The sequence below is a fragment of the Coccinella septempunctata genome, chromosome 1 (genome assembly GCF_907165205.1).
Source record: "Coccinella septempunctata chromosome 1, icCocSept1.1, whole genome shotgun sequence".
NCBI classification, from domain to species: domain Eukaryota; kingdom Metazoa; phylum Arthropoda; class Insecta; order Coleoptera; family Coccinellidae; genus Coccinella; species Coccinella septempunctata.
The window spans coordinates 10,455,008-10,479,609 of record NC_058189.1 but is presented as its reverse complement, the minus strand read 5'-3'; the positions used below and the strand labels follow the sequence as shown (position 1 = coordinate 10,479,609).

The window sequence follows — 24,602 nt, the reverse complement described above, 5'->3', positions numbered from 1 at the left end:
GGTTCGTAACGTATCCCTAATTTTTTTGCGGCATTTCTTAGGATTGCTTTGAAATAGTTCGAAATACTCTTCTTAAATTCCGGATAAATCAATTTTTATCTGAATGTGAGGTTGGAAAAAGATTATGACAAAATATCGTAAATTTTTTCGACCCTTGCAATTTTTCCACGTTCAATGAAAAATAGATTTGGTAACATATTTCCCTCCTATATTGTGCCTTGTTCTAGCAAATGATTTGTATCCTCTTGCCCCAAGTAATCTATAACTGCTGGTCCACAAGGAAGTTTGGACGCACATGTGAGATTCGGATATCTTGGATTGGGTATTGGTATTGCCCAATCCATCTGAACGTTTTCCAACGGTTGGATGGCATTAGCCAGCGAACCTCATATAACGACGTGGACCACAGATCACATAAACTTGTTTCTGTGATCTGTGTGTGACGTTCGCCAACCTTGTAAATAATAGAAAAAAACTCTTTCAATGAAAACGTTTTTTTTTTAATTATATTTCTGCCTTTCGGTTGCTTTCATCATTTTACAATCCTTGGAATGTCCCCGGCTCTCAAATCCAAGTGATATAAAAGAAAATTTATATTGAATTTTCAGGGCGAGTTTTGACATTATTCAGGCGTTTTTTTCGTGTTTCATGCATTATATTTATGGTTTATAAGTGTTCTGTGACACTTATAAAATGATCAAAGCAACCGAAAGGCACAAACATAATTTAAAAAAATTTCATTGAGTTTTTTTGATTATTTACATTGTTGGCAGACGTTCCTGAACTCGTCCATTCTTTATGCATAAACCCACTACTATATGTTTTTTCCAAGGGCAACTAAACTATCGCAAGATGTAAGCTTTATAGTTTAATCAAACTTCAGCTGAGCTTGAGAAATGAAGAAGCTATGAAGAAAAACGTCGGAATATTTCCCTGTAACATTGGAGACTTGAATTCCTGGACTAGATATACCGTTGAGAAAAAAGGCAAAAATATGAGAAAAAAAGTCATTTATTTGTAACTTCACATGTAATACCTATATAAGAAATGAAAGATCTTCACAATTTTTCAATGCAAGTTTATGTTTTAGAGAGAAATATAAATAATAGTAAACAAGGTGGCAAACCGAGCTGATTTTGGATTAAAAGAAGTAATATTTGGCTCCACAATATATCTTCTTAAAGAAGATAGTCTGGTTACTTCGATGTCACTTGCTTAAAATTTCCCAAGTCAATTTCTAAGAATTTGTCTACAAGTGATGAATGTTCGCAGTTTTTGGACAATGTCGAAATATTTCAGTATTAATTGACCTTCGATCTCTTTTTTGCAATGGCATCCTCCACTGCCTTCAATTGTTTGAGGAGCTCTTCTCTTCGAGAAGCAGCTTTTTTGTTTTTCGGATCACTAGGAGGTGGCGAACTAGCGGGCCTCTTTTTCGATTGGGCTTGGTCTACTTTCCTTGCAAGTTCTGCTAACTCAGGTTTTCTACCACTGAGAGGAGTCTTCAGATTGAGTTTGATTTGGCGTTTCTCAGCAGAATTACCTTTAAGAGCATCCATTGCCTTCGCCAAGGATAGTTCTGAAAAAAAAATTATCAGAAGTGATTCTTCAATAAAATTTATATTCTTGTATTTCGTCAAAAAAGACATGTGGAAAAGTAAAAAATGTTTTATTCGAATTTATTGTAAAAAGGAGTCGAAAACCCAGTCTGTATCATTTTGAAATAGCGAAGGAAAAGTTTTTATAATTAAATTACAAAATGATGGAAATAGCTGAATAAATCCTTCAAAATTTTACTCATAAAATTATTTGAGATCCTTTTGTAATAAATTGTGTAAATGGTGAAATATCTTTCGGTAAAAATAGAAATGTGTTTAAAATAAGTTATCCACCTACCTCCTACTCTTTTAGGTGCAGGACTACCATCTCTACTACTGCTACTACTAGAACCTGAAGACTCGGAGTCACTTGAACTGGACCCTGAACTATCTGAGGATGACCTTGAGGACCTCCTTTTACCCCTTGCTCTTGCTAAAGCAGCAACCAACTTACTTCTAGTTCTTCCAAACTGATCAGCTGGAGCAGGTGGATTGGCTGCAGTAACTGCTCTAATCATACCTGATAAAACAATAAAAAGATTTGAAAAATTTTACCTAGAATCAAATAAGCTTTTTGGTTGAAAAAAATATTTATTTAAATGAAACTTAAAAATCAGAACTCGTATATAAACTGGAATTTGATACAATATAAGAGAAATCTCACCTGGGGATGGGGCTCTTTTTCTAGGAGCTGGAGGGTTCATCATTGCTGCTCTCTCATTAGCAGCCTTCCTTTCAGAAACTATAACTGAAGGAGATACATGTCGACTTTTTTTTGAACGAGAACGTCTTCTTTTTCTCGAAACTGATCTTGATCTAGATCTGTATGAACTGCGTGAAGTAGTAGATCTGGTAGAACTGAAAATGAAACAATATCATTGTATAGGTAAATAAATTACAGTTATAGGAAGAGAAAAATCGTTGAGTAATTTCGAATTAATATTCGACTGCATGTACTCTCCAAATTTCACTAATCCGAAGAAGAAAATTTTATATTCTGTGACAATTTTTTGTATACTCCATTCACTTTTGTCGGTTGGCCATGAAATAATTTTCTCAAGTTTTTGTTACTAGAACGGATTAGGGTTGGCACTCATGAAATGTCGTTAATATCATATAACGCCGTTGCCACAACCAATATCAAATATTACAAAAATGCCGAAAGTAATTGAAGAGGGAAAATAGGGTTTCAGAAAGTGCTATTTCTAATTCGGGTCCGCTCATTCAAATCGTAGGCTATCCTGATATTCTAATATCTACAATATATCAGACAGTATAACAGATTGAATATACTTCAATGTAAGTGAATTTATGTAATGTTTCATCTGAATCTAAACGACTTATATTTAGCTGAATGTTTCCACAATAAGAAAGATTGTGAATGAAGAGGATGACAAAGAATTTCCTTCTATTGGGTGACCCAAAAAAGTGGTGGCATTTGAGAATTTTATTTTAGGGTGAACGAATGCGAAAAGTTACTACAGGATTCTCGATGAAAGTGTCAGAAGTTTTTTAATTAATTCCCTGTTTTTTCAATTTCCTACTGAATAACCACTGGTATATCTATGGGAGATGATTTCCCAAAATAAGGGTCCTGTAGCGTTCCTCGAACAACTGAAGAATAGAATAGAATAGAAGAATCATCACTTGGAAGACTGGACCTGGTCGAAAGACCCTCCCAGTCAAAAGCAAGATTTGGCTATTATTAATTTGAGTACTGAAGGCATTTCTAACGACGAGGGTGATCCTCCACCAAGATCAGCTGAAGATTTTAGACGCAGAGATGATATTCCTCCCAGTGCAATTGAAGAGAAGTTATGTACCTATGATTATTTATTTTTTTCTTCAGTCATCACCAGGTCTTAGAATAAGTTTGTATAAAGGCTTTAATATTCACTTTTTTTCTCGTTTTCTGCTCTGTTTCTTTGTTTCAGATATTATTCCGAAATGGAAAGAGGATAAAGAAGCTCTTCAGTATTAAAAGCTTATTCTGTAAACAAATTTGTCATCACTAAACTACTCACAGGGAGACAGGGTTTTTTTACTGAGATTTTTCCCTAAGCTCTTGTATCATACTTCAAATTGTATGGTACCCCATTACACTAACCTTTGCTAAAACTCATACATATGCTATATTGTTTGATAACTAAAAATGTATTGCTGAAATTCAAAAGAATATATATATATATATATATATAGTTCCAGATATTTAATTTTTCTATTTTCCATTGGACTTGTCCTATACATTGTAAACGTCTTAAGAGATCAATAATTATATAATTATTATATCGAAGGTTTGAAAATAAACAGCCAGAAATACGCGCCAGTTGTCTTGTTAATTCATGTGAAATTTTTGTTTGAAGGTGAATTTCCTGTTGCCTTGAAACTTCCTTTAATTATTTTGACTTCCATTGATGCAAGATGTTTTTTTGCTGAAGAATTTATTATAAAATTTTTGTGATTATATGTTAATTCCGTCGAAAGATACCCATTCTCTACCACTGCATCAGATGCATTTAATCTTCGAGTTGATTTTTTTGAATTCTACAACTGATGTAACGTATTCGAACTTTAACCAAAGAAGATAACCAACATTAGCTCTTCTCAAGCAACTGCATATTATATGTCAATAATTGAATTTTCTTCCATAGCAAAAAACTAGATTTGGTATGCCTTCAATCAGTTTGTATAAACGTCAATTATGTTCATCACATATTTTCGACTTTGTGATAAAATAAGTAATTACTGAAACTTTTATGTAGAACGGACAACGTAGCGATTATTTAAAACCCCAAAAACGTTTCGAAAGCGTCATAACCCCACATTTGTGTACTATACAGAGTGAAATGTGTCAAATTTCCATGGCCAACCAAGTGTTAAAATAAAAGTGAATGGAGTATAGAACGGACACCATAGTGCTGATTTAAAAACCAGAAATTTTTTGACAAGCGTCATAACCCCACATTTCTGTACTATACAGAGTGAAATGTGTCAAATTTCCATGGCCAACATAGTGCTAAAATAAAAGTGAAGGAGTTTTTTTAATAGTTTTTAATCAACAACACAGGTTATTATTGAAAGTGACTAATAATCGAGATGTTAATATTTGAGATCATTAATCGGTAGATTGTTTTTAAGCCTGATAGAATTGAAATTGTAAAATATTAAAATTAATAATGAAACAAGTTTTTATACAGAAGATTAAATTAAAATCTGAAAATTATTTTGGGGATAAGGCCAACGCGGCTGTTCCTCTGGACGTACGATTCAAGGCCACTTTTTCGACAGTAGGCATCAATTGTTGATGGTTCGTCATAAAATGACGATTTAACATAGCCACACAGGAAATGATCGAAAGGTGTCAAATCGCACGACCTCCATTGACCGGTAACGCGATCTCAGACCTCATTTTTAAAGAAATAAGGTTAAACATAAATGTTCGACCAACGCATTAACTGTCCAAGTTGGATTGCTTCTGAAAGTTTTAAACTTTGATACCACACAACACACGATGAGTTGCATGAGGAACACAAAAAGCATTCATACACCTACAAGAACCGAGTTTCTTGTAATTTTTTTAATAAACCATGGAATGCCGTCATACAAATATTTAATTCAAGTGCAAAAAGTAATTTTTCTCCCAATTTTTGGGCAGTGTAAATTTGCATAATTTGGTAGTGTTCTTGAGGCGTGAAACTATTCATGATGATTTGCCAGACATAAATGTTATAATTGTAGTAAGTACCTGCTGGAGGAGTAACTAGAGCCAGAACTGTAGGACCGCTTTCGACCACTTCTCTTTCCGGCAGGAGATTTCGATCTCATCCAAGGATCCGACCATTCATCTGCTCTGCTTGGTCTCTCTTCCCTTTCTCTCTCTCGTTCCCTTTCCGCCCTATGAACTATCACTTCACGTTTAGGCTTTCTCTACAACGATAATTACACATTGATTCACACAATTTGATGAAGATGTAAATATGAATCTTTTTCTTTGTGTTCTTTATGAATAGATGGCTGATTAACCCACTTACTTTTCCGCTATTCTCTTCTTCATACTTAGTGTTGTAATAATCGGGCATTTTATGTGTGGGTAGCTCTCTATAAGCAGGTCTGACCCTTTCTCTAGGTGGATACTCGGGAGGTTCATAGACTACTTGCCTTCTATTATAATATTCCTCTGGAGGAGGTCTTGATGGTGCTGGATACTCTACAGGAGGATGTCTACTAACAAACCTGAAATAAAAGGTTTTTTTTTTAATTTCCCAAGAATATCTACTATTAGTTTTTATAGCAGCAGTTGATTTAATCTCAATGCTCACCTTGGCTCAGGAGAGGGAACCCTCCCATAATAACCATTCTCTTTATCGAATTCTTCCTGGGCTAAACTCAAGTTCATTTTTTTCTCCTCAAAGTCTATATCTTGTTCTTTTCGTTTGATCGACTTTCTCAACATCTCCTTGGCTGTTCTCAAACCTCTTTCCCATGCGGATTCAATAGGGGCTGGTTCTGGTCTTGTAGCATAACGATCGCCACCACTATATTCTCCTGGGACTAGAGGATGCACCATTTCAAACATGGTGTAATTTCCTGAAAGATAATCCCCGAGTTAAAATGTATTGCCCTGCACAGAAATTCTATCAAGTATAAAAATCATTTTTGAATACACATACATATACACTGCGCAAAAAAATTAATTATTTTATCATCGTATGACATATAGCAGTGCGTTGACTTGTGTGATTGTTTACCAATGAAATTTCCATTTTCACATAGTTTGAATGAAGGATTGACGGACGTTTTCCGCTTCCGAGGTATTGTGATGTTATATTCTTCATTGTTTTTGTGTATGTTTATCTGTATGTTTCTTTGTAGAGCTTTGAAGAAGCAACAATAAAGTTGCGAAACGTCGCTTGAAGGAATGACTTAACGTCTCTCATTCAAACTTATTCCACTCCCAAGACAATTTATCCAGATTAAAAAAATTAACGCACATTATGGAAATCTCAAATTTATTCTACAACTGAAGGTGTTCTCAATGATAATTATTATTATCAGAATTATGCATGCATATGTTATCCACTTTCAACGGTTTTCTTCAAAACAGATGTTTTTTCCCAGCAGGAATAAAAAAAGATAATATTATCAGATTTTGAATGTATTGGCTCTATTCTAAAATCAGTTGTTCTCGATCAATTCTAGTGATCAATAGTTTTTCTTTCGTTTGATTTTCTACACTCGATCGCTATGCAACGCGAAACACGCAATTTGACCCAAGAGGAATGTGCCCAAGCGGTAGTTTTGCGAGAAGAAGGGTGGACAAACACAAGAATTGCAGAAAGGTTTGGAGTTTCCCATACAAGTGTGTCCAGAATGTTGCAGCGATTCAGGGAGACAGGTATGAATGTCCGAAGACCAGGACAGGGTAGACCACGGGTAATAACTGCCATTCAAGAACGTTACTTGAGAGTTTCTTCGTTGAGACAACGGTTTGCAACCGCTCGCCTCCTTCAAATTCAGCTTGAGCAAACTCATGAGGTGCAAATTAGCACTCAGACAATAAGAAATCGCCTCAGAGAATATGATTTAAGGCCTCGTGTCGCGGCAAGAGGCCCAGCTCTTACCCCAGTCCATCGAAGGGCGCGTTTGGATTTAACGGGCCTGTTCCGATATTTACTGGCCCGCAATCGAATAACAATAGAACTCGAACGACTGGACCAATAGGCATCGTCTCTGAAATACTGACAGTACTGTTCAGGAATATCGGAACAGACGGTGCGAGAGCATATCCATTGGGAAGAGGCCGATTGGGAAAGAGTTATCTTCACAGAGGAGTCTAGATTCTGCCTCTACCATTGTGATCGATGTTCCCTTGTATACAGACGTCCACATGAAAGATATGCTCAGTGCAATTTCCTGAATACTACTGGTTTCGGGGGAGGATCGATTAAGGTATGGGGTGGAATATCTTTGACTGCTCGCACAGACCTAGTGGTCGTCGATAATGGAGCTATGAATGCTGATAAGTATATAAGGAAAATTCTTGAAGAGCATGTAGTGCCATTTGCCCCTTACATTGGTGAAAATTTCATTTTTATGGACGATAATGCCAGACCCCATCGTGCGCGCATCGTTCAGGAGTACCTTGAAGTCTCTCGAATGGAATGTGCAGCAAGAAGTCCAGATCTCATTCCGATTGAGCAGGTTTGGGACAACCTCAATAGAAGGCTGAGAAGTTCGGAAAATCCAGCTACTCTTAATGACTTAGGAATCCAACTCGGAGAAATTTGGGAAAGATTAGATCAGAACATTTTAAGATCACTCATTTTGAGTATGAACCGTCGTTGCCGAGCTGTAATTAACGCAAGGGATGGAAATACCAAGTATTAAATCACTATCAGCATTTCAGTATTTTGAAAATTGTTCATTTCTCTTCTTTTTGCGCCGTGTATGTTAAATTTCACATGTGCACTCACTTGAAATACAGGGCGAGTCAAAAATGTGTACCGAGCTTTCTGGGGGTGATAGAACATTGAAAAATATGAATAGTTTGATAAATAAACTCATGGCCCAAAATGCACAGTAAGGGAGATATAGCCTTCCAAAGAATAAATTTAAAAAAAAATTAAAAGTATTCGATGGAGCGAAGAAAATTACATTAAAAAGTTACTCTTATCCAAATACAATTGAACCGCTATCATATATTTTTTTAAGAAAATTCCCAACCCCATTAAAACATTTATTACCTTTGTCTGTCACGCCTGGGTGTAAAAACCTACAGCTGGCTCCCCATGTGCACTGACCCCTGGAAAAGAATCTACATACAGGTCTCGGCTCAGTTTCTTCCGGTCTAACTTCATCTTCATCCGACACTTCACCTTCCTCCAAATCTTCTTTCTTTTTAGTTTCCTTTACTTTCTCTACTACACCATCTGCCTCCATTTCACCATCTTCTAATGGTTCAGCTTGGGCATCCTTTTCTTTCTCATCTTCTTTCTGTTTAGCGTCTTCGACTTCTCCGCACTCACCATCCTCAGCTTCAAAGTCAAGCTGTTCCTCACCTTCCTCAGTTTCGTTTTTGCAATTTTTCTCACTTATCTGATGATAAATAAAAGGGATTTAATAATAATAATAAGTATATTTGACATCAAAAAATTTACATGCCACGTCAAAAAAAAAACATCAAAACAAACATTTCAACTATTTAGAACAATACCAATACAAAGCAAATATCATAAAAAGGGCAGCAAAAACAACCTTACAGATGTTCTCATAAAATAGCATTTTCATTAACAAAACTGAAAAGCCAGCAGTTGTACAGGGTGGGCAAAATTCGTGGATCTCCAGAACTATAGCAGCCAGAAGAAAACGGATGACATATTCTGTTGCTCTTTTTTCCTGATTAATCCAAATCTGGAAACAGAACCGGCCTATCATTTCTAGATTTTGAATTATAAACAAAAATTTGTATTTTGACGATTTCGAAAAGTTCTCATAACTTTTTTGTCTTTAGAGTTACAGTTCTGAAACTTGAACCTCCTTAGTCACTTTTATACGTTGAATCTACTGACAAAAGATTTTTTCCAATTCAAAAGTAACAAATTCAATAAAAGTTTGCATTCAAGAAAACGAAAATTCGCCTAATAATTCGAAATGAAAAAAAATTGGAACTCGTCAGTGGATTCTACCTAAAAAAGTGCCTGTGGAAGGTTCGAGTTTCAGATCTGGAACTTCAAAGACAAAAAAGTTATGAGAACTTTTTGAAATCGTCAAAATCTCATTTTTGCTAATAACTCAAAAACGAAGAATCATAGGAGACTTCGGTTTTCACCATTCTTTGTTTCTCTTAAGAGCTGTGAAATGTTTCACCTGTTTTCTGCTAGCTGCTATAGTTCTTGAGATCCTCTCAGTAGACAATGAATTTTGACTACCCTGCACACCCAATAAATAAAGTGTTAATAGATAATATACAACACTATTCACATACTCTTTGATTTTCTGTCTCCGATTTCCTTTGGTCATTTTCACTCAGCAATTGATTTTCAGATGCAATATCCACATTTGCATCTTTGTCGTCATCTGAATGTCCTAATGAATCTTCAAGATCAGAAACATCTGATAAATCTTCATGAGATATATTGATTTCTGAATGAGGTTTTGTAATTTCCGTAGGTTTTTCCTTCTCACTCTCAGATTCTATGTCCCCTGAAACACTAATCAATTTAGAATAGATATTCAATATCCTTATAAATAAAATACTATATCACAATGATTAGTAGAGCAAAATGACTTAACACGTTGACTGTCCCATGCATCACATATGATTAATAAACATTTTAAATATGGTTACTTTTCATGAACGCTGCAGTGTCGTCGGTTCATATGGGCTGAACGTCTTGTAGAAATATGTATTGATAACCTCAATCATAATTAATCATACATGATTCAAGAAACATCAGCATCAAGCCTTCCATTGGACTTGAAAATTTTGAACATGAACAGTTCCTTAAATGGCTGCAGAATTAATTTTTTCATAGAATATATATTTTATCACTCAAAAGCAACCCTTATCTTGGGATAAATGTGTTGGACATGGGGGGTGAGAAAAAAATTAGAATGGGGACAGTCAACGTGTTAATAAGTATACTCCTTTCAAAAATTATTAACATCTCAGACAGCTGTGGAAAATCGAATTTGAGTTGGTAATAGTCCATAAAGATTTCGACTCGAGGAATTCAGATTTGTATTGGCAAAGAACACTGATTCATAAACCAATTAATTATAAGTCTGCACTGACAGAAGATACATATGTATTTCGCATTTTTTACTTTTGTTCATATTCTTCAATCAATCAAACAAATTGAGAAAATAATTGTATAAATGCTGAATGCTCTGAATTTGAGTATTTCTTCATTTTGAATACTTTTCTAGGTTATATTTAGACAGGGTGTTCTTAAATTGAAAGTACAAAGGAAAAGAGATTACCTGAGTAATTTTAAGAAAAGTCTCATAAACATGAAACCGCTAAAGATTCGGAGATACAGGGCGTCAAAATTATAGTTTTTTTCAAGTTTTTCTCTTATAGTATCTAAAATTCACAAGATATTCAACTGAAATGTGGCATAAGTATTATAATTGATAGTTCACACCATGTGATATGCCAGTTTCGATAGCAAATCTACATGGTGATATTTTTTCTGGAACACTGTCCCCGTTTTCCTCCAGAACTTTTTTTTGGCGGGCCACTGTTAATTTAAAAAAATGTAAAAGGACTTTATTATTATGCTAAACTTCATGGTCTCTTGAAGTTTTGTCGCATCTGCTAGTCTCAAAAAAAAAAAAATTTTATAAGATTCTCTCGAAATCCTCAGAAAAATCCAATGATTAAATATGTTAGTTTCAACACAACAAATTAAATTCGTTTTTTCTAATGATAAATGTGTTTTAAAAACTTGTTCTGGTACCAATCCAAAAATTCAATCTTAAACACCCTGTATCTCGAAAACGATCCCATGTTTATGGGACTTTTTTTTCTTAAAATTACTTATGGAATCTCCCCGATAGTCATTTGTACCACCAATTTAGGAATACCCTGTATATTTTAACTCCGTAATCGACACACCAGAGGTATGATCTGTACATAGCCAAGAATTTCAACGCGGTTACTTCAGTTAATTTGGTGACCGACATTGCAATGAAGTTTCAGGAATTTGACATATAGGGCCAATTACTAACAAAAGTAAGCAAAGTGTATATACGGACCATACCCCAGATTTTAAGCTGGGTATAAACATTCAAGGCCTGCTGGGATGTCAATAATTATTGAATGGACTATACACAGCCAATCATGTATTATACGACTTCCTTTTTAGACTCTTTAGAGCCTTACGAGAAACAGAATATATTCTGCGACGTGGAATAAGCTTAGTTTGTATCAGTTAAAAGCATTATTCCCAGGGCAGTTATGAGTCATGGGGAACTTTAAATTTCCTCCAATGCAATAATAATAATATACAATAACAACAGTGCCACCTTCAAACATGTTCATTATTCTTTGCGCATTGGTTAAAATGTGGAATTACCAGATTGTGAACCATGATTCAGCATCAATACAAAGATGATGGTTGTGCACATCAAAGTAGATATGAAAACAAGGTACTTCGATGTGTTCACACTGAAGTAAATTGTTTCCATTCCAGTTGTTACCTGTGATAATTCCTGAACGGAAAAACCCTGAAAATGGCTTATTGATTGTCTGAAAGACTTAAACATTTCAAACAAATCAAATCTTTACATTTATAGTCCTTAACTCATATTGGCTCAACGATTAGTTATCTAGTTTCAACAATAATTAATTCAAAATACTGAATTCTTACCGTCAGATATTTCTTCAGGTCCTACATCTGCATTATTGGATATGTGCTTTCTGCTACTCGACTCAGCACTTGATGAACTTGAATCTGAAGAATTACCATCAGATTTTTTCCTATCTGATACCTTTGAAGACTTCGAAATTTTAGAAGACCTTCCAGAAGTTCTGGAAGAACGTCCAGACCCTTTTGAGCTGACACTACTTTCAGATTTAACAGAATTTCTATCAGATTCTTTTTTAGCAGGGGAACTACTGGCCCTAGAACTAGAGCGGGATGAATTTTCTGAGTTAGCAGGAGATCTAGGTCTTGAGTTAGTTCCATTTTCTCCACCGATTTCGGAACTGGGAGACTTTGGTTCTTCATTTCTTTCATCGCAGTTATTAGAACTGGGAGAGTTGGGCATATTTCTTTCGACTGATGTTGGGTTACTGTTCTTTGGTGACTCTGAGTTTCTTGAATACCATTTTCTCTCCACTGATCCAGATCTACTATTAGATGTAGACCTTATATTACTCTCTGATAATTGTTTTCTCTCAGGAGATTTGGGTGACTGAGGTCTACTTCTTGTTTCAGATAATTCACTATCTGTTGAGGCTGATCGGCTTCTTCCATTCCCCGTAGAATTGGAACGACTTGAATGATCACTTTTGTTACTTACAGAGCTAGGAGAAACAGACCTACTACCTGATCTGGACCTAGACCCCATACTTCTTTTCGATTTATTGGTACTTTCATTTTCTGATGAAGCACCTCTTGAATCATCTGAATCCATTTCTTCAGTTTCAAGAACTAGATAAAAAAATTCAAATCAAAGAATTGTTACAGAGGTAGGATTACAAAAAGTTGTTAATTCACGCCACTTCACGTTTTTAATACTCGGGGACCGGAGTTTATTTTTGATCTTACCTTCGATCCCTGAAGAACAGCTTCATTAATACCATGAGACCACTTCGCGTTACTAGGTACTTCGAACATGGTTACAATTATATTGGTACTCAACTGATACATTCAAACTTATAATTTCACAACACGAACTACTTCAAGTCTTTCGCGTACTTGTATACAATATAATAAACGTTGTACTTTTCAGTCGGCAACAAACTAAACTGACTTCATGGACTCATAACACAAATCTTGGGAGGAACTGTTTGAAGTTATACACTTAATTTTCTCGGACTTGTTTTCTTACCTTATTTATTACTGGTTCTTCCTGGCAGAATAGAACAGTTGATTCTCAATTTATTTTAACTTCAGATGTTCATCACAAAATCAGATTTACGAACTACAACATCGAAATTTACTACTTTGGAAATGGCGTCTTCTCGACGTTGCCAGATTCAAATTATGACTTTTGACTTTGACAACCCCGTCGCCAAAGAAGCTGTCATCTTTATTTTTTCCTTCTCATTGTTTCGTCTTAAAGTAATAATTAGCGAAAAATAAGAATAATTATATATTTATTTATTATATATTGTTTAAAAACAACATGCCAAGTGCGCATGCTTTGCACCGATTTTCGTTGAAATTATAATTCGCCATTTTCATTCTTCTCCCATAATTTTCATTCAATTTTTTTCCGTTTCACGAAATTATTATTCCCAAAAGTATTATTTAGTCTACTTTCACACAATAGTGAGGAAATGGTAAAAATAATAGTCCATAACTGAAAGATTTTTCAACTTCGCCATAAGATTGATGGCTATATAACTGTATTGTAGTTGCAAGGATGGGATATAGGTAATGAATGAAGCTAAAAAATAAATAATGAAATAAATATATTTTGATCAAATGATCCATATTTCAAACAACCATTGGCGTAGCGAAGTTTTTTTGGGGGTTGGTTCTGGAAAGATCAATGTTTGTAGTTGTATTGTTATTTGCTGGAAAATTTATTCGTTCCAGTACCTGGGATGGGGGGCATCAAGAATTCTAATGAGGCCGTGCCCACCCTTGCCCCTACCTATCTACGCCCATGGAAACAACAAAAAAATTTATTAATACACATATGGTTTTAAACGAACACTTATAAAGTTTTTAAAATGACTCGAGTTTAACTAAACATCACTTATAGAAACATTTTTGTAGGTATAAGGAAAAAGTGGTTTCATCCCTGCCAGTAAACTGAATCAAATTCTACAATTAGTTCAAATATTCAATTGGTGATGGCAACTTCGAAAATCAATTACGTTTTCTTGATTTATATCGATATTTAATTTTAGTGATATTTCCATCCCTGTTTCTGGGATAATTATGTTACACTGAATTATTCATAATCATAACACCGTTGATTGAAGTATTAGTTCAATCAATACTTCAATCAACATTACCACGCTCTCTTTCGAGCTTTATATTGTAAGCCTAGATTTCAATATGCTCTCTCTTATACATTGAATATCCTATAGGTCCGGCAGTATAGAATCTGAATATTCTTTTGAGGATGAATTGACAAATTTTCAACGAAATACTTTGTGACAGATTGAATTGCCCTTGCTAGACAAAATAATTTTGAAGATATTCTGACCACCCTTCTTCACTTTTACACGGAATAACGAGCTGATTGATAGTTACTTGACCAATAGCAACAAAGCTTAGAAATTAAAATAGATGATACGACATATGTATTTTCGGTTAAGACAACAAAGGCTGGTGTCCCGCAGGGTAGCATGACAACATATTTACTTTGAATGACATTCAACTTCGTGGTCATCAGTTTAAACTTTATCATGAGGTGTTTCGAACTCGTGCGAGTCAGTTTTTCTAGGTGGAATTCTTTGCCGGACTCTATATTTTTGTTAGAATAGTTTTTCAGTTTATTAATGCACAAAGTGTCAATTTTTCTTTTATGTATTAAATAATAATAATAACAACTTGTGTAATAATAATCGTCTTCTCCTGAATTTATCAAAAACTGGAGGTATTGTCTTCAGCTGTGGTCGCTCTAGAGCGATTATCCCAGAACACATTAACAATCAAATAGAAGTTTCTGACCAGTAAAATTCCTAGGAATCCATACTGAAAAACACATGAAATGGACTTATCACATTGAAGGTTTGAAGAAACGTTTAAATTCGGTCATATACACACAGTTACATTTTTGAAACAACAGGTTGATCTAGCCATCCTCAAAGTAGGATATTTTTCTAGACTTTAATATCTTATGGGGTGGTTCCGATGGTAAGGAAGCGGTCTTTTTGAGGCAGAAAATGGCACTTGGAGCGATGCTTGATTTGAGGTATAAGAACAGTTGTAGGGGGCTTTTCAGAGAGCATGTGATTTTAACCGTTCAAGGTTTATACATGTATACGATCGTATGCTTCTTTAATGCTCACTTTCGAGCACCATAAGACCAAAAATTCTACAAGACTGAATGATCAATATCTTCATCCAATACACGCTTTGACTCACACAGAAAAAGCACCATTATGGGTTTAAGATTACTCAATGCACTCCTCAAAAAATTGTAGGAAAGGTTTTAAAGCTGGAGGTGTATAATATGGCTTGTGAACCATACTCTCTTCAAGAGTTTTATATATTCTGTAAGGCACTGTGAGCTTTTTCTTTTATAACTTGTTCAATTTCTTGTTGTACTTTTGTGTAATGATTTTTTTAATGGAATGAATAATAATTATCATTATTATCATAAGAGGGCGGTAAAACCTACCTAACGATTTCCAAGTAAATCGAGAACCAGGGAAGATTAGATTTATGATAGAGACCCACCTGATTTTGTGTGTGATTATCTATAACTTTTGCAATTTTTTTTTGCATTACAGGAGGAAAGCATCTCCTCTAAGTTCGAAGATTTCTTCAGAGGAAAATATTAAATAACAGCATCACGGAATATTACCATCCTCTAGATGGTTAAATGTTTCAAAAATTGATATCACGTCTTTCAAAGTTGCCAATTTATGGGCCCCATACCTTCGAGATGATATCGGAGGTAACGCCCATACACCCTTCAACTTGACCGTTTTGTTAGACCGTGTGTAAGCAAGTTAATATGGATTTACATAATGTAATACGCGTCACGTAACAATTACCAAGTAACAAGTATGCATTTATGCAGACAGAGTGTCGATTTATGCAGCTCGAAATAAAAAATATCAATAATTAACAAATATAATTGTGGATTTATGCAGCTCAAAATATCAAACAACAATTATAAATTAACAATTAGCAAGTATATGTTGCATGTCTATTTTCCTCTGAGAGTTTATGCAGCCAAGTAACAAATATCAAGCCAACTCTCAACTTCTACATTATTTGAACGCCATTTTCTTATTTTGCGCAAGTTTACGCAGATAGATGCACATATGCCTGTTAGGTCACAAAACTATTTGTATGTTCTGTTTTGATCATTCATATCAGGTTTAGTCATTTAGTGATTCATAACCGGTTTCTGTAGCGGAGACAGTTTATTTATTATGAAAATAGGAAGTTAAATTAATTGAGTCTGCATAAATGGTAACATTCAGGCTATTTTTTACGTGAGACTTGTTAAGTGTAATTTGAAGCTGCATTAATCCACACTAAGTTGAATGTCTATTTTTCAAAGGCAGTTTCGGTGCAACCATGTAACAGATATCACTCAACACAGTCGCAACTAGCACTAAGAAATTACAAGTCTGTTCGAATTTTTTTTTTCTTCTTCTTCTTTTTGTAGATTTATTCCCGGTTACGGGATACAGCAATGAATGAATGAATGAATGAATGAATCACTCAACAGATTGAGAAGTTGGCCAACTCTCAACTTCAACGTTAACTGAAAGCGATTTTTTATTATGCGCAACTTAATAAGCAGATAGATGCGCATCGGTCAGTCCATTCACGAAACTTAAAATAAACTTCTGTCAAAACAAATAACAAAACGAACGATATTATTAGTATGTTGTGTTTTAATCATTCATCTTAGGTTTGGTGGTTTATAACGCAGATTTATGTCGAAAGGCCAGTTTATTTATTAGGAAATTAAAATAAATATAATTATGCAGTTAGGTTAATTGTTAATTTGGTTTGCATGATGAAGGGTAGCATTCAAGCTTTTTGTTACTTGATAATTTTAACGTGATACTTGTTAAGGTAGAAGTGTTGATGCTGCATACATCTACAATAATTACCAATAAATGATACATGGTCAAGGGCGGCTCGTCAAAAAAACGCAAGGAGTGATTGGCCTCCTCAAACAGCATTACAACAAAATTCATGAAATATTTTACATTTCTGACATAATTTCAAGAAATTATTTAAAGGAAACTCCGAGCTCTCCTGGACTAGATATATAGATTAAAATCAGATTTTCTGCTCCAAACAAGCAAAAGGCTCCTTTGACACTATCGGATTTTTACCGTCAGGTTTCTGCCTGAAAAAACAAAATGAAATATGACAACATTTGCTTTTGGTAAACGTCAAAATTTTCGATTTTTTCGGTATTTTTTTTTTGCCTTTTCCGACCTGGCTCCAGAGTCAGGTCCAAGTTATCTTGGCACGGTCTGATTATTCGAATTTCGAGGGTGGCATCAGATTCACTGCTGATCTCCTATACAGGCTGTTCTACAAGCTCTACGACAAATATTGACATGTGGCTGTGCTTATTCTAACTTTTTTTTTCTATGAACATATATCCGATTCGTTTTTGTTTAGAAGATACAAGCATTTGAAAAATCACATTTTTATGTTCAAATCATAATAATAAATGGAAATTTTGAGACTATAAAAATTGTTCAAAATGTCCATCTTCGGCTTGAATGCAAGCTTCACATTGACGAACTAAAGATGCCGTTACTTGGCGGATCAGATTTGGGTCGTTTCGTATTTGGTTCGCTGCACCTTGAATTCTATCAAGTAATTGTTGATGAGATTGGATGATAAACAAGCTGCTTCTTACATCCCCATAAATAAAAATCTAAGGGATTTAGATCAGGCGAACGAGGTGGCCATGTATTGGTCCTCCTTGACCAAACCATTTATTCAGTCAACTGACTACTTGTCTGGTGCTAGCGCACCATCGTGCTGATACCACATATTTCAAAAAATATTGAGCTCTATGTCATCAATGAAGTCAAAAAGGTTGTGCTCAAAAAAATTTGTATCTGCATTCAAACGATCATTTATAACATGTACTGGCATCAAATCATTTTTAAAAATCCTACCCCAAACGTTTATACTGAAACGTTGCTGAAATCGTCTTTGTCTAATGCTATATGGATTCTGCAGTGCCCATACATGTTCATTAGGGTTATTGTTGATACCATCCTTATTGAAACAAGTGTCAAATGAATAATTGAAAAACCGATATTTTCTGTCGGCCTACTCAATCAAAACATGAAAGAAAAATTTTCAAATGCTTGTAACTCCTAAACGAAAACGAATCGGACCTATGTTCATAGAAAAAAAAAGTTCAAAAGAAGCACAGCACCTTCTGTCAAAGTTTGTCACAGAGCTTGTAGAACACCCTGTATGGTTGAACATTATAACTTTCATTCTCAATCCAACTTCGACTCTATTATTCGTTTGATGTTTGATCTCCGGTAGAGATTAATTCCAGGAGTTCGCGTAGGCCGCAGTTTGTTTTGATTTAAATTTAACGATTTCATGGAATTTCAGGATTTCAGGAAATTTGTGATGTTGTAGTTACGACTCAGTACTAAATCGAAAATATAATGGATAAATATAATTTTAATCAGTTTTCCTTCCTGGAAATAACCACGCTGGTTCTCGCCGGACAATAAAAAATATTTTTCAAACTATTTTCAATTAAAGAAATTTTAGCCTCCCCTTCAAAAAACCACGAGCCGTTAATGCACAGGGGCAAATAATCATTTGTTTTGACAAAAGTAACTTTAGATCTCGTCACCCGATGAGCCAATCTGTCTTAAGCTGCGTATTAGTTGCGTAAAATGAAAATATCTTGTCCAATTAACAGAAACTCAACTTATACTTGCTATTTGTTCATTCAGTGTTGTTACTTTATATTTATGTATTAATCCATAATACTCAAGACACATAAATTTTTGTTTTTTCAGCTTGCCACACAAAGTCCAACCTTATGTAATATTGAACTTTAATATATAATTCGTATAGTTGTCTATTAAATTTTTTATGTACAAACTCACAGCAAATGTCTTTTGTTTATGTTCAATGGTAGAAAACTGTTTCTTGTTGTAGTTGGACTAGTGAATAGTTTGATGTTCTTCAGTCTGGAATTTATTATCTCGCCATATCCATTCAATTGCTCTGTTCACATTGTTCATAAGCCAGGGGAACAACCCACCACCACTCACTATTTTGCCGCACATAAATTTAATATAATCGGTAAGCTTTGTTAAGGAAAACATATGAAATTATTTCAGATATCAACAGTAGGAACTATAATAAAAAAAGAATTTCATGATTTTTACATGAGTTATTTAACCACAACAAGTATTTTACTATGACAGTGGCATCTTCAGGTGGGTGAAAGTAAACTATCTTTTACCTCATAAATCATGAAATTCTGTTTTTAATTCAATTATGAAATTTCATCAGGTGTATCAGCAACATCAATTCAACATCAACAGTAGGGATATTTCATGAATGGGTTGCCCAATTTTAGTAGCCAATGGAAATAAAATGGTCAGCTGGGTATTTGGTCTGAGTGTGGTCCAATCCATCTGACGATCTTAACTCCTAGTTTACACACGCGGTAATAATAATTCATTAGAATTGGTCGATTTATAAACCAGCGAACCATCTTTCTGATCATAGCTGAATGTTACTTTTAGCTAATAGAGTTAGCAACCAATTTCATAATCTATTCCTTTAATTTTAAAGCTTATTTTAGTCCTATAACAGCCAGTTTCATAATCAGTTTTGAAGGCCTTGTATATTTAAAGCTTTTTTCAGTCTTACCCAAAAGAGAAACTGAAGAAAGGTTCAATAGGGAGTACTCCTTCTGACGAAAATGATGTATTTTTTATGAAATATCTTTGAAACGACACATTTTGAAATAACCATTTCAACCGTTTCCTAAGAAAAAAATTATTTTAAGTACTTAAAAATGAAAAATAGAAATGGGTATTTAAAATTTAAAGTGTTTCGTTTCTATTGCACAAGTTGGCAACATCGACTGAAATATGCGTTGATAATAAAGGACAACAAATACACTATCTTGATGAGATAGACAAAGATTGCTGCCTATGAAGTCTGCGACGAACGAGGAAGGTCGTAAAATTTTATGGGATTTTTAAGGCCGGTTGTTGAGCACAGCCTTCTAAAGGAAGACGGCTGTGTGTTGAGGCTCGCCAGTGAGTACGCGTCTTATGATGGCTGTAAATAAACAGCTGTCGTTTTATAAACAAGCCATTGTTTCTAGTAGGCGCTGTTGCCAAATTGTAATCTAGAAACGACGCTATTTAAATTTCAAAACCGCATATTTGAAGAAAGATTTTGAATAGGTGCATTTGAAAAAGTCATGCATGAAACTCATAATTATTCAATTTATCAAGAATTCCCCATTTGAAGGGAGTTTGAAATTGATTATGAAACTGGCAGTAAATTATTTTAAGGGCTTTATTCCATTATGACAATTATTTTTTATCATTTTAATTGCATAATAATAAAAAGTTAGCTTTAAAACAGTTTCATAATCAAATTTAAAGTCTGGCTGTAGGAGGGCCACAATGAAACTTCTAGAGTTCCTAAGGATCTAATTACTTTATCTTTGTAAAAAATGTGAAGTGGAAGAAAAGCAGATGCTGACCATGGTTTCCCTCCAATTTGACCTCATCAAAGAGTGAGTAAAAAGTACTTCACAAAATTCATAAGCTAGGTGTTCCATATTTCATATGAAAATGCTCAGGAAGGACTTTACACTGCTTTTCATGCACCTTCTACGAGGGGTGGACTGAAGTCAAGATTTTATTTTCAGAGAGCAACCCAAATTGTTTGGGCCAGAAATGGATAAGTCATTCGCTGAGGAAGATTTGACCATTGATGGGGTTTTTTTCATCATGAATTGGTTAAACTTACCAAATTCAAATGTTTACTTTTTTATGTGTGAATTTTGAGGTCAGTGACACAATTATTTGTCCTTTCATCTTCCACCAATAACTACAACCCAACGAAAAAGGCATGTTCTCAATAACACTTCAAAAACATCGATCATTCTGAAGTTGTATGTCATTGACCTTGAAATACATAAAAAAGTAAAAATTTGAGTTCAATAAGTTAAACATTTCATTCTTCTATTAAAAAAAAGGTTAATAAAAAAACCATAACTGACCAAATCATCTTTAGCAACCAAAAGTCCATTTCTGCACAAAAAGGTAGGGTTGCCATTTGAAAAACCTCAACTAACCTCACTTCCCATAGAGGGTGCATGAGAAACTCCTCAAGTTTAATTTAAAATACTTTAGCATTTTTCTGCAAAATAATAAAATCTGAAAATATGAATTATAGGGGTTAATTTTTACCCACAATGTATGAATACTTTCCCAAATGAATGGTCACTTTATGCATATGTTGACATAAAATAATTGGGGCTTCGCTTAGCATTCCCCAATTCAGGAAATTGCAAATTATTAACCAAAGACAGATCCCTTTTATCCGAGCTTCTATCACATTCTCAAATCTGACAAATTTCTTCTGAATGAAGTGTGACTCCAAAAGAAAACTCAGCTGGCAAATGCTAGCTGATAATGAAAATAGACCAATGAATCCTATACACTTTTAAAACTTTTTGTAATATCTCTGTAGAAATATTAATAGTTCAAAGTATTGTTCAGTACACGATTTCCTAAGACATACAAAAACCTTAAGACTTTATGAAAACATTTCTAAATCAAATGTTTAAATCTCTCAACCAAAAAATTAAAATTTTCAGTATCACACAAAAATGATAAAAAGGATATTAAATTGTCCAGGGACCATGACCTCCATTTATATAAAGAACATACATAAAACCATCTTTACACCTTCCCTCTATGCAATAATAGTATGGCAAAAAACTGTGAAGTTTAAATCTAAAATACAATAATATCACAATGCACTCCAAAGTTTAAATTGAATCTACTTACTTCCTTTTTTCATAAAACATAATGGCTGCGGCATTTGTTGTAAGCACATGCAAAAACACCGCCTTCACTCTTCTTCTTTCATTTGAAACCAGGTAACTAAGTAAAGAATCTAATAATAATGTTGCAACTCCATTTCTCCTATATTCTTTTAGAACTCCAAGAGATAGTATATAAGCCATGTCAGAATTGCCAACCAAACATTTAGCTAAAATTCCACTATCTTCTCCATTTAGTATGAAATATTCATATGGTTTAATTTCTGCTACAATTAATCCTATGATGGTTTGGTTGTACACAGCTGCCAATGAATAGTATCTGCTACAAAGAATAGAAAGAATATTGATCGATTTATTTAGAATATTCATTCATAAGTTGAGGAATGCAGTTTGATCATTCAAGAAGAAATTAGGAAGATTGAAAAGTAAATAGATTCATAAACAATGTTTAAATGTTCTGGAGAAATCCAATGAATTATTTGGTACAAAAAATAACTACCCTTATGTTTCAAGAATGTGAATGCTAGTTTTAAGCAAATATATATTTCTCTAGTCCTGTGTCTTTCCAGCATGAAGCCAAGCAGTATCACGTACCTTTTTCTGCAAAATAACTATTCTATTGCAAAATCACTTATTTACTGTATTTAAAACTTTCCCGTTTTGATATATGGATTCAGTCTTATTTTGACGAATTTATAATTTAATATACCCTTATAAAAAATCAAAGGAGTAGAAATATTACAGTTCGCAAACTTTGAAATTTGACAACAATTGTTGTATGTATTGAATTTTTAGTTCTTCAAGAAAATAATTTGTGTATGCTGAATTACAGGTAATTCAAAACAAATTATGTAAAAATCATTGAAATCACGGTATTGTTAGCACATCAAATACAAAACGTACCTGTTACTAGAAGAAGTGATTGCTTCATACCAATAAAAAGGGTATTCAATAGGAAACCAGTCACGGCACAGAGATCTCACTTCATTCAAATCATTGGGACACAAAAAACGTAATTGTATATTGTCCAAAGAATAAAACGGCTTTTTTTCACTGTTCATGATACATTCACTAGTACAACTAAGTCCATTTGCCTCATACCTATAACTAGATTCAAAATATTCAGAATTCTTGTGAAATAGATTTCTTCCATTTACCTTTTTGTTTCTGCCATTAGTTAATTTTTCTTAAGGTAAATATTTGACATGAGTTGTTTATTTCAGATGAGCAAACAGCTGATTTTCTCGAAAAAAACTTCTCATCCTCCCAAATTTTTAACTCATGATAAATTAATAAATGTTGGATCATGAGAACCAAGTCATCACCTAGTATTCCGAATGAAGATGCGAACATCCATTGAAAATCGCTACTTGTAAATTTTAATTATTATATAAACCTGGAAAATTAAAAATGCAAAATATTTTTCATTATTTTTATGAAATTTTGGTTTAAGAGCACAGAATGAAATGAAATGTACATTTAAATTTAAATATCATAGATAATGGAAACCATAGAATAGAAACAATTTTTGCGAATAGATTTTTACATGAGAACGCATGAGAACTAATGGGAAGAGACAACTGTTGAAGAGGGTTGTATAGGATTTATTATTCATTCATCATGCTTATTATTGTTGCATATTTCTTTATTTAAACAGTTGATGTCTGAAAAAATCTATGACTGTGAATTGTCAGACGACTGACAGAGTCATGCAAATGACACATGATATGACGTTTGACTTTGACCAGAGACTTTGACGATCACACTATCATATGGGAACTAATCATCCAAATATCAAAATAAAATAATTAAGACTGAAGTTATTGAATAAACCTGCAATGGGTTACCATTTCTAGAACGATGAGATACTTATGATACAATTCTATTCTATTGAGAAAAGATGTTCGAATGTTGACTTCCATGAAATTATGTACTGTCTTCAGTGGCTAATACCTGTCCTTTTGATGCCAAAACCTTCCAACCCAGCTTTGGTGCAGACACATGTAATGTTCATAGTTCTTTATTTGATTGGATTTTTTCTTGGGAGAAAGCCTTGCACAATATGCACTATAGTTTTTATAGCTACAGTATTCTTGATCTGCTACAGTGGAGTTGGCAATTGTATATTTTGGGCACCCTTTTGCGAAGCTGAAAATGGTTAAGTGACTTCATTTCTGTTCATTATTTTTGGTATTGATCAAAATGATTTTGATCGGTTATAATTATATTTTGAACTTTAACTTATTTTGTATATATTCACCAGCCTTACATGATTGGAACTCCTTATGGTTCAAACTTTTTATATTGTTTTAATGAAGATTAATTATGAATTGTATTATATTATTGTATATAATATCCTGTTACATGTATGTAATTATTGAATCAAATTTACGATTGAAAAAGAGTGAAATAAAAAATTTCTGACAATGTTGATTTCATCAAAAGATTGTGGTGATTATTTAATTGATGAGGTAATTCAATATAATAATATAGAATAGGTAATTTACAATGAAAATATACATAGATTTGAAAGTTTCTTGACATTTCTTCAGTGGCTCAAATGATAATTTTCAAATCTTCCTATAC

At 33.9% G+C, this 24,602-nt stretch overlaps 3 protein-coding genes across 6 annotated transcripts; 1 reads left to right on the top strand and 2 right to left on the bottom strand.

Moving 5' to 3' along the window:
• Positions 1 to 993: 993 nt before the first annotated feature.
• On the bottom strand, positions 994 to 13,328 carry LOC123315290 (zinc finger CCCH domain-containing protein 18-like). Of its 2 annotated transcripts, none has more exons than XM_044900941.1 (10): positions 13,158 to 13,328; positions 11,972 to 12,757; positions 9,583 to 9,800; positions 8,342 to 8,693; positions 5,918 to 6,185; positions 5,630 to 5,831; positions 5,344 to 5,525; positions 2,263 to 2,456; positions 1,897 to 2,118; positions 994 to 1,579 (listed from the first exon to the last, which is right to left on the bottom strand). In XM_044900941.1, exons 2-10 carry the CDS (start codon positions 12,738 to 12,740, stop codon positions 1,302 to 1,304), a joined length of 2,685 nt encoding a protein of 894 aa, XP_044756876.1. In that variant the 5' UTR covers positions 12,741 to 12,757; positions 13,158 to 13,328; the 3' UTR covers positions 994 to 1,301. The 2 variants fall into 2 exon arrangements, with proteins under 2 accessions (XP_044756876.1, XP_044756883.1); XM_044900948.1 differs by lacking the exon at positions 13,158 to 13,328 and adding an exon at positions 12,875 to 13,101.
• A 398-nt stretch (positions 13,329 to 13,726) lies between these two features.
• On the bottom strand, positions 13,727 to 23,483 carry LOC123322549 (N-alpha-acetyltransferase 60). Of its 3 annotated transcripts, XR_006539173.1 has the most exons (6): positions 23,174 to 23,483; positions 22,920 to 23,123; positions 22,021 to 22,338; positions 21,856 to 21,966; positions 19,081 to 19,279; positions 13,727 to 13,932 (listed from the first exon to the last, which is right to left on the bottom strand). XR_006539173.1 is itself a non-coding variant. In XM_044910493.1 (5 exons), the coding sequence occupies exons 1-5, from the start codon at positions 23,188 to 23,190 to the stop codon at positions 19,138 to 19,140; spliced, it is 792 nt and encodes a 263-aa protein (XP_044766428.1). In that variant the 5' UTR covers positions 23,191 to 23,483; the 3' UTR covers positions 19,035 to 19,137. The 3 variants fall into 3 exon arrangements, 2 of the variants coding, with proteins under 2 accessions (XP_044766428.1, XP_044766429.1); XM_044910493.1 differs by lacking the exon at positions 13,727 to 13,932 and having other exon boundaries at positions 19,035 to 19,279; XM_044910494.1 differs by lacking the exon at positions 13,727 to 13,932 and having other exon boundaries at positions 19,035 to 19,279; positions 22,021 to 22,335.
• A 256-nt stretch (positions 23,484 to 23,739) lies between these two features.
• Positions 23,740 to 24,460, top strand: LOC123313018 (bladder cancer-associated protein). The gene has a single exon (XM_044897682.1). The coding sequence runs from the start codon at positions 23,888 to 23,890 to the stop codon at positions 24,176 to 24,178; it is 291 nt and encodes a 96-aa protein (XP_044753617.1). The 5' UTR covers positions 23,740 to 23,887; the 3' UTR covers positions 24,179 to 24,460.
• The last annotated feature ends 142 nt before the right edge of the window (positions 24,461 to 24,602 follow it).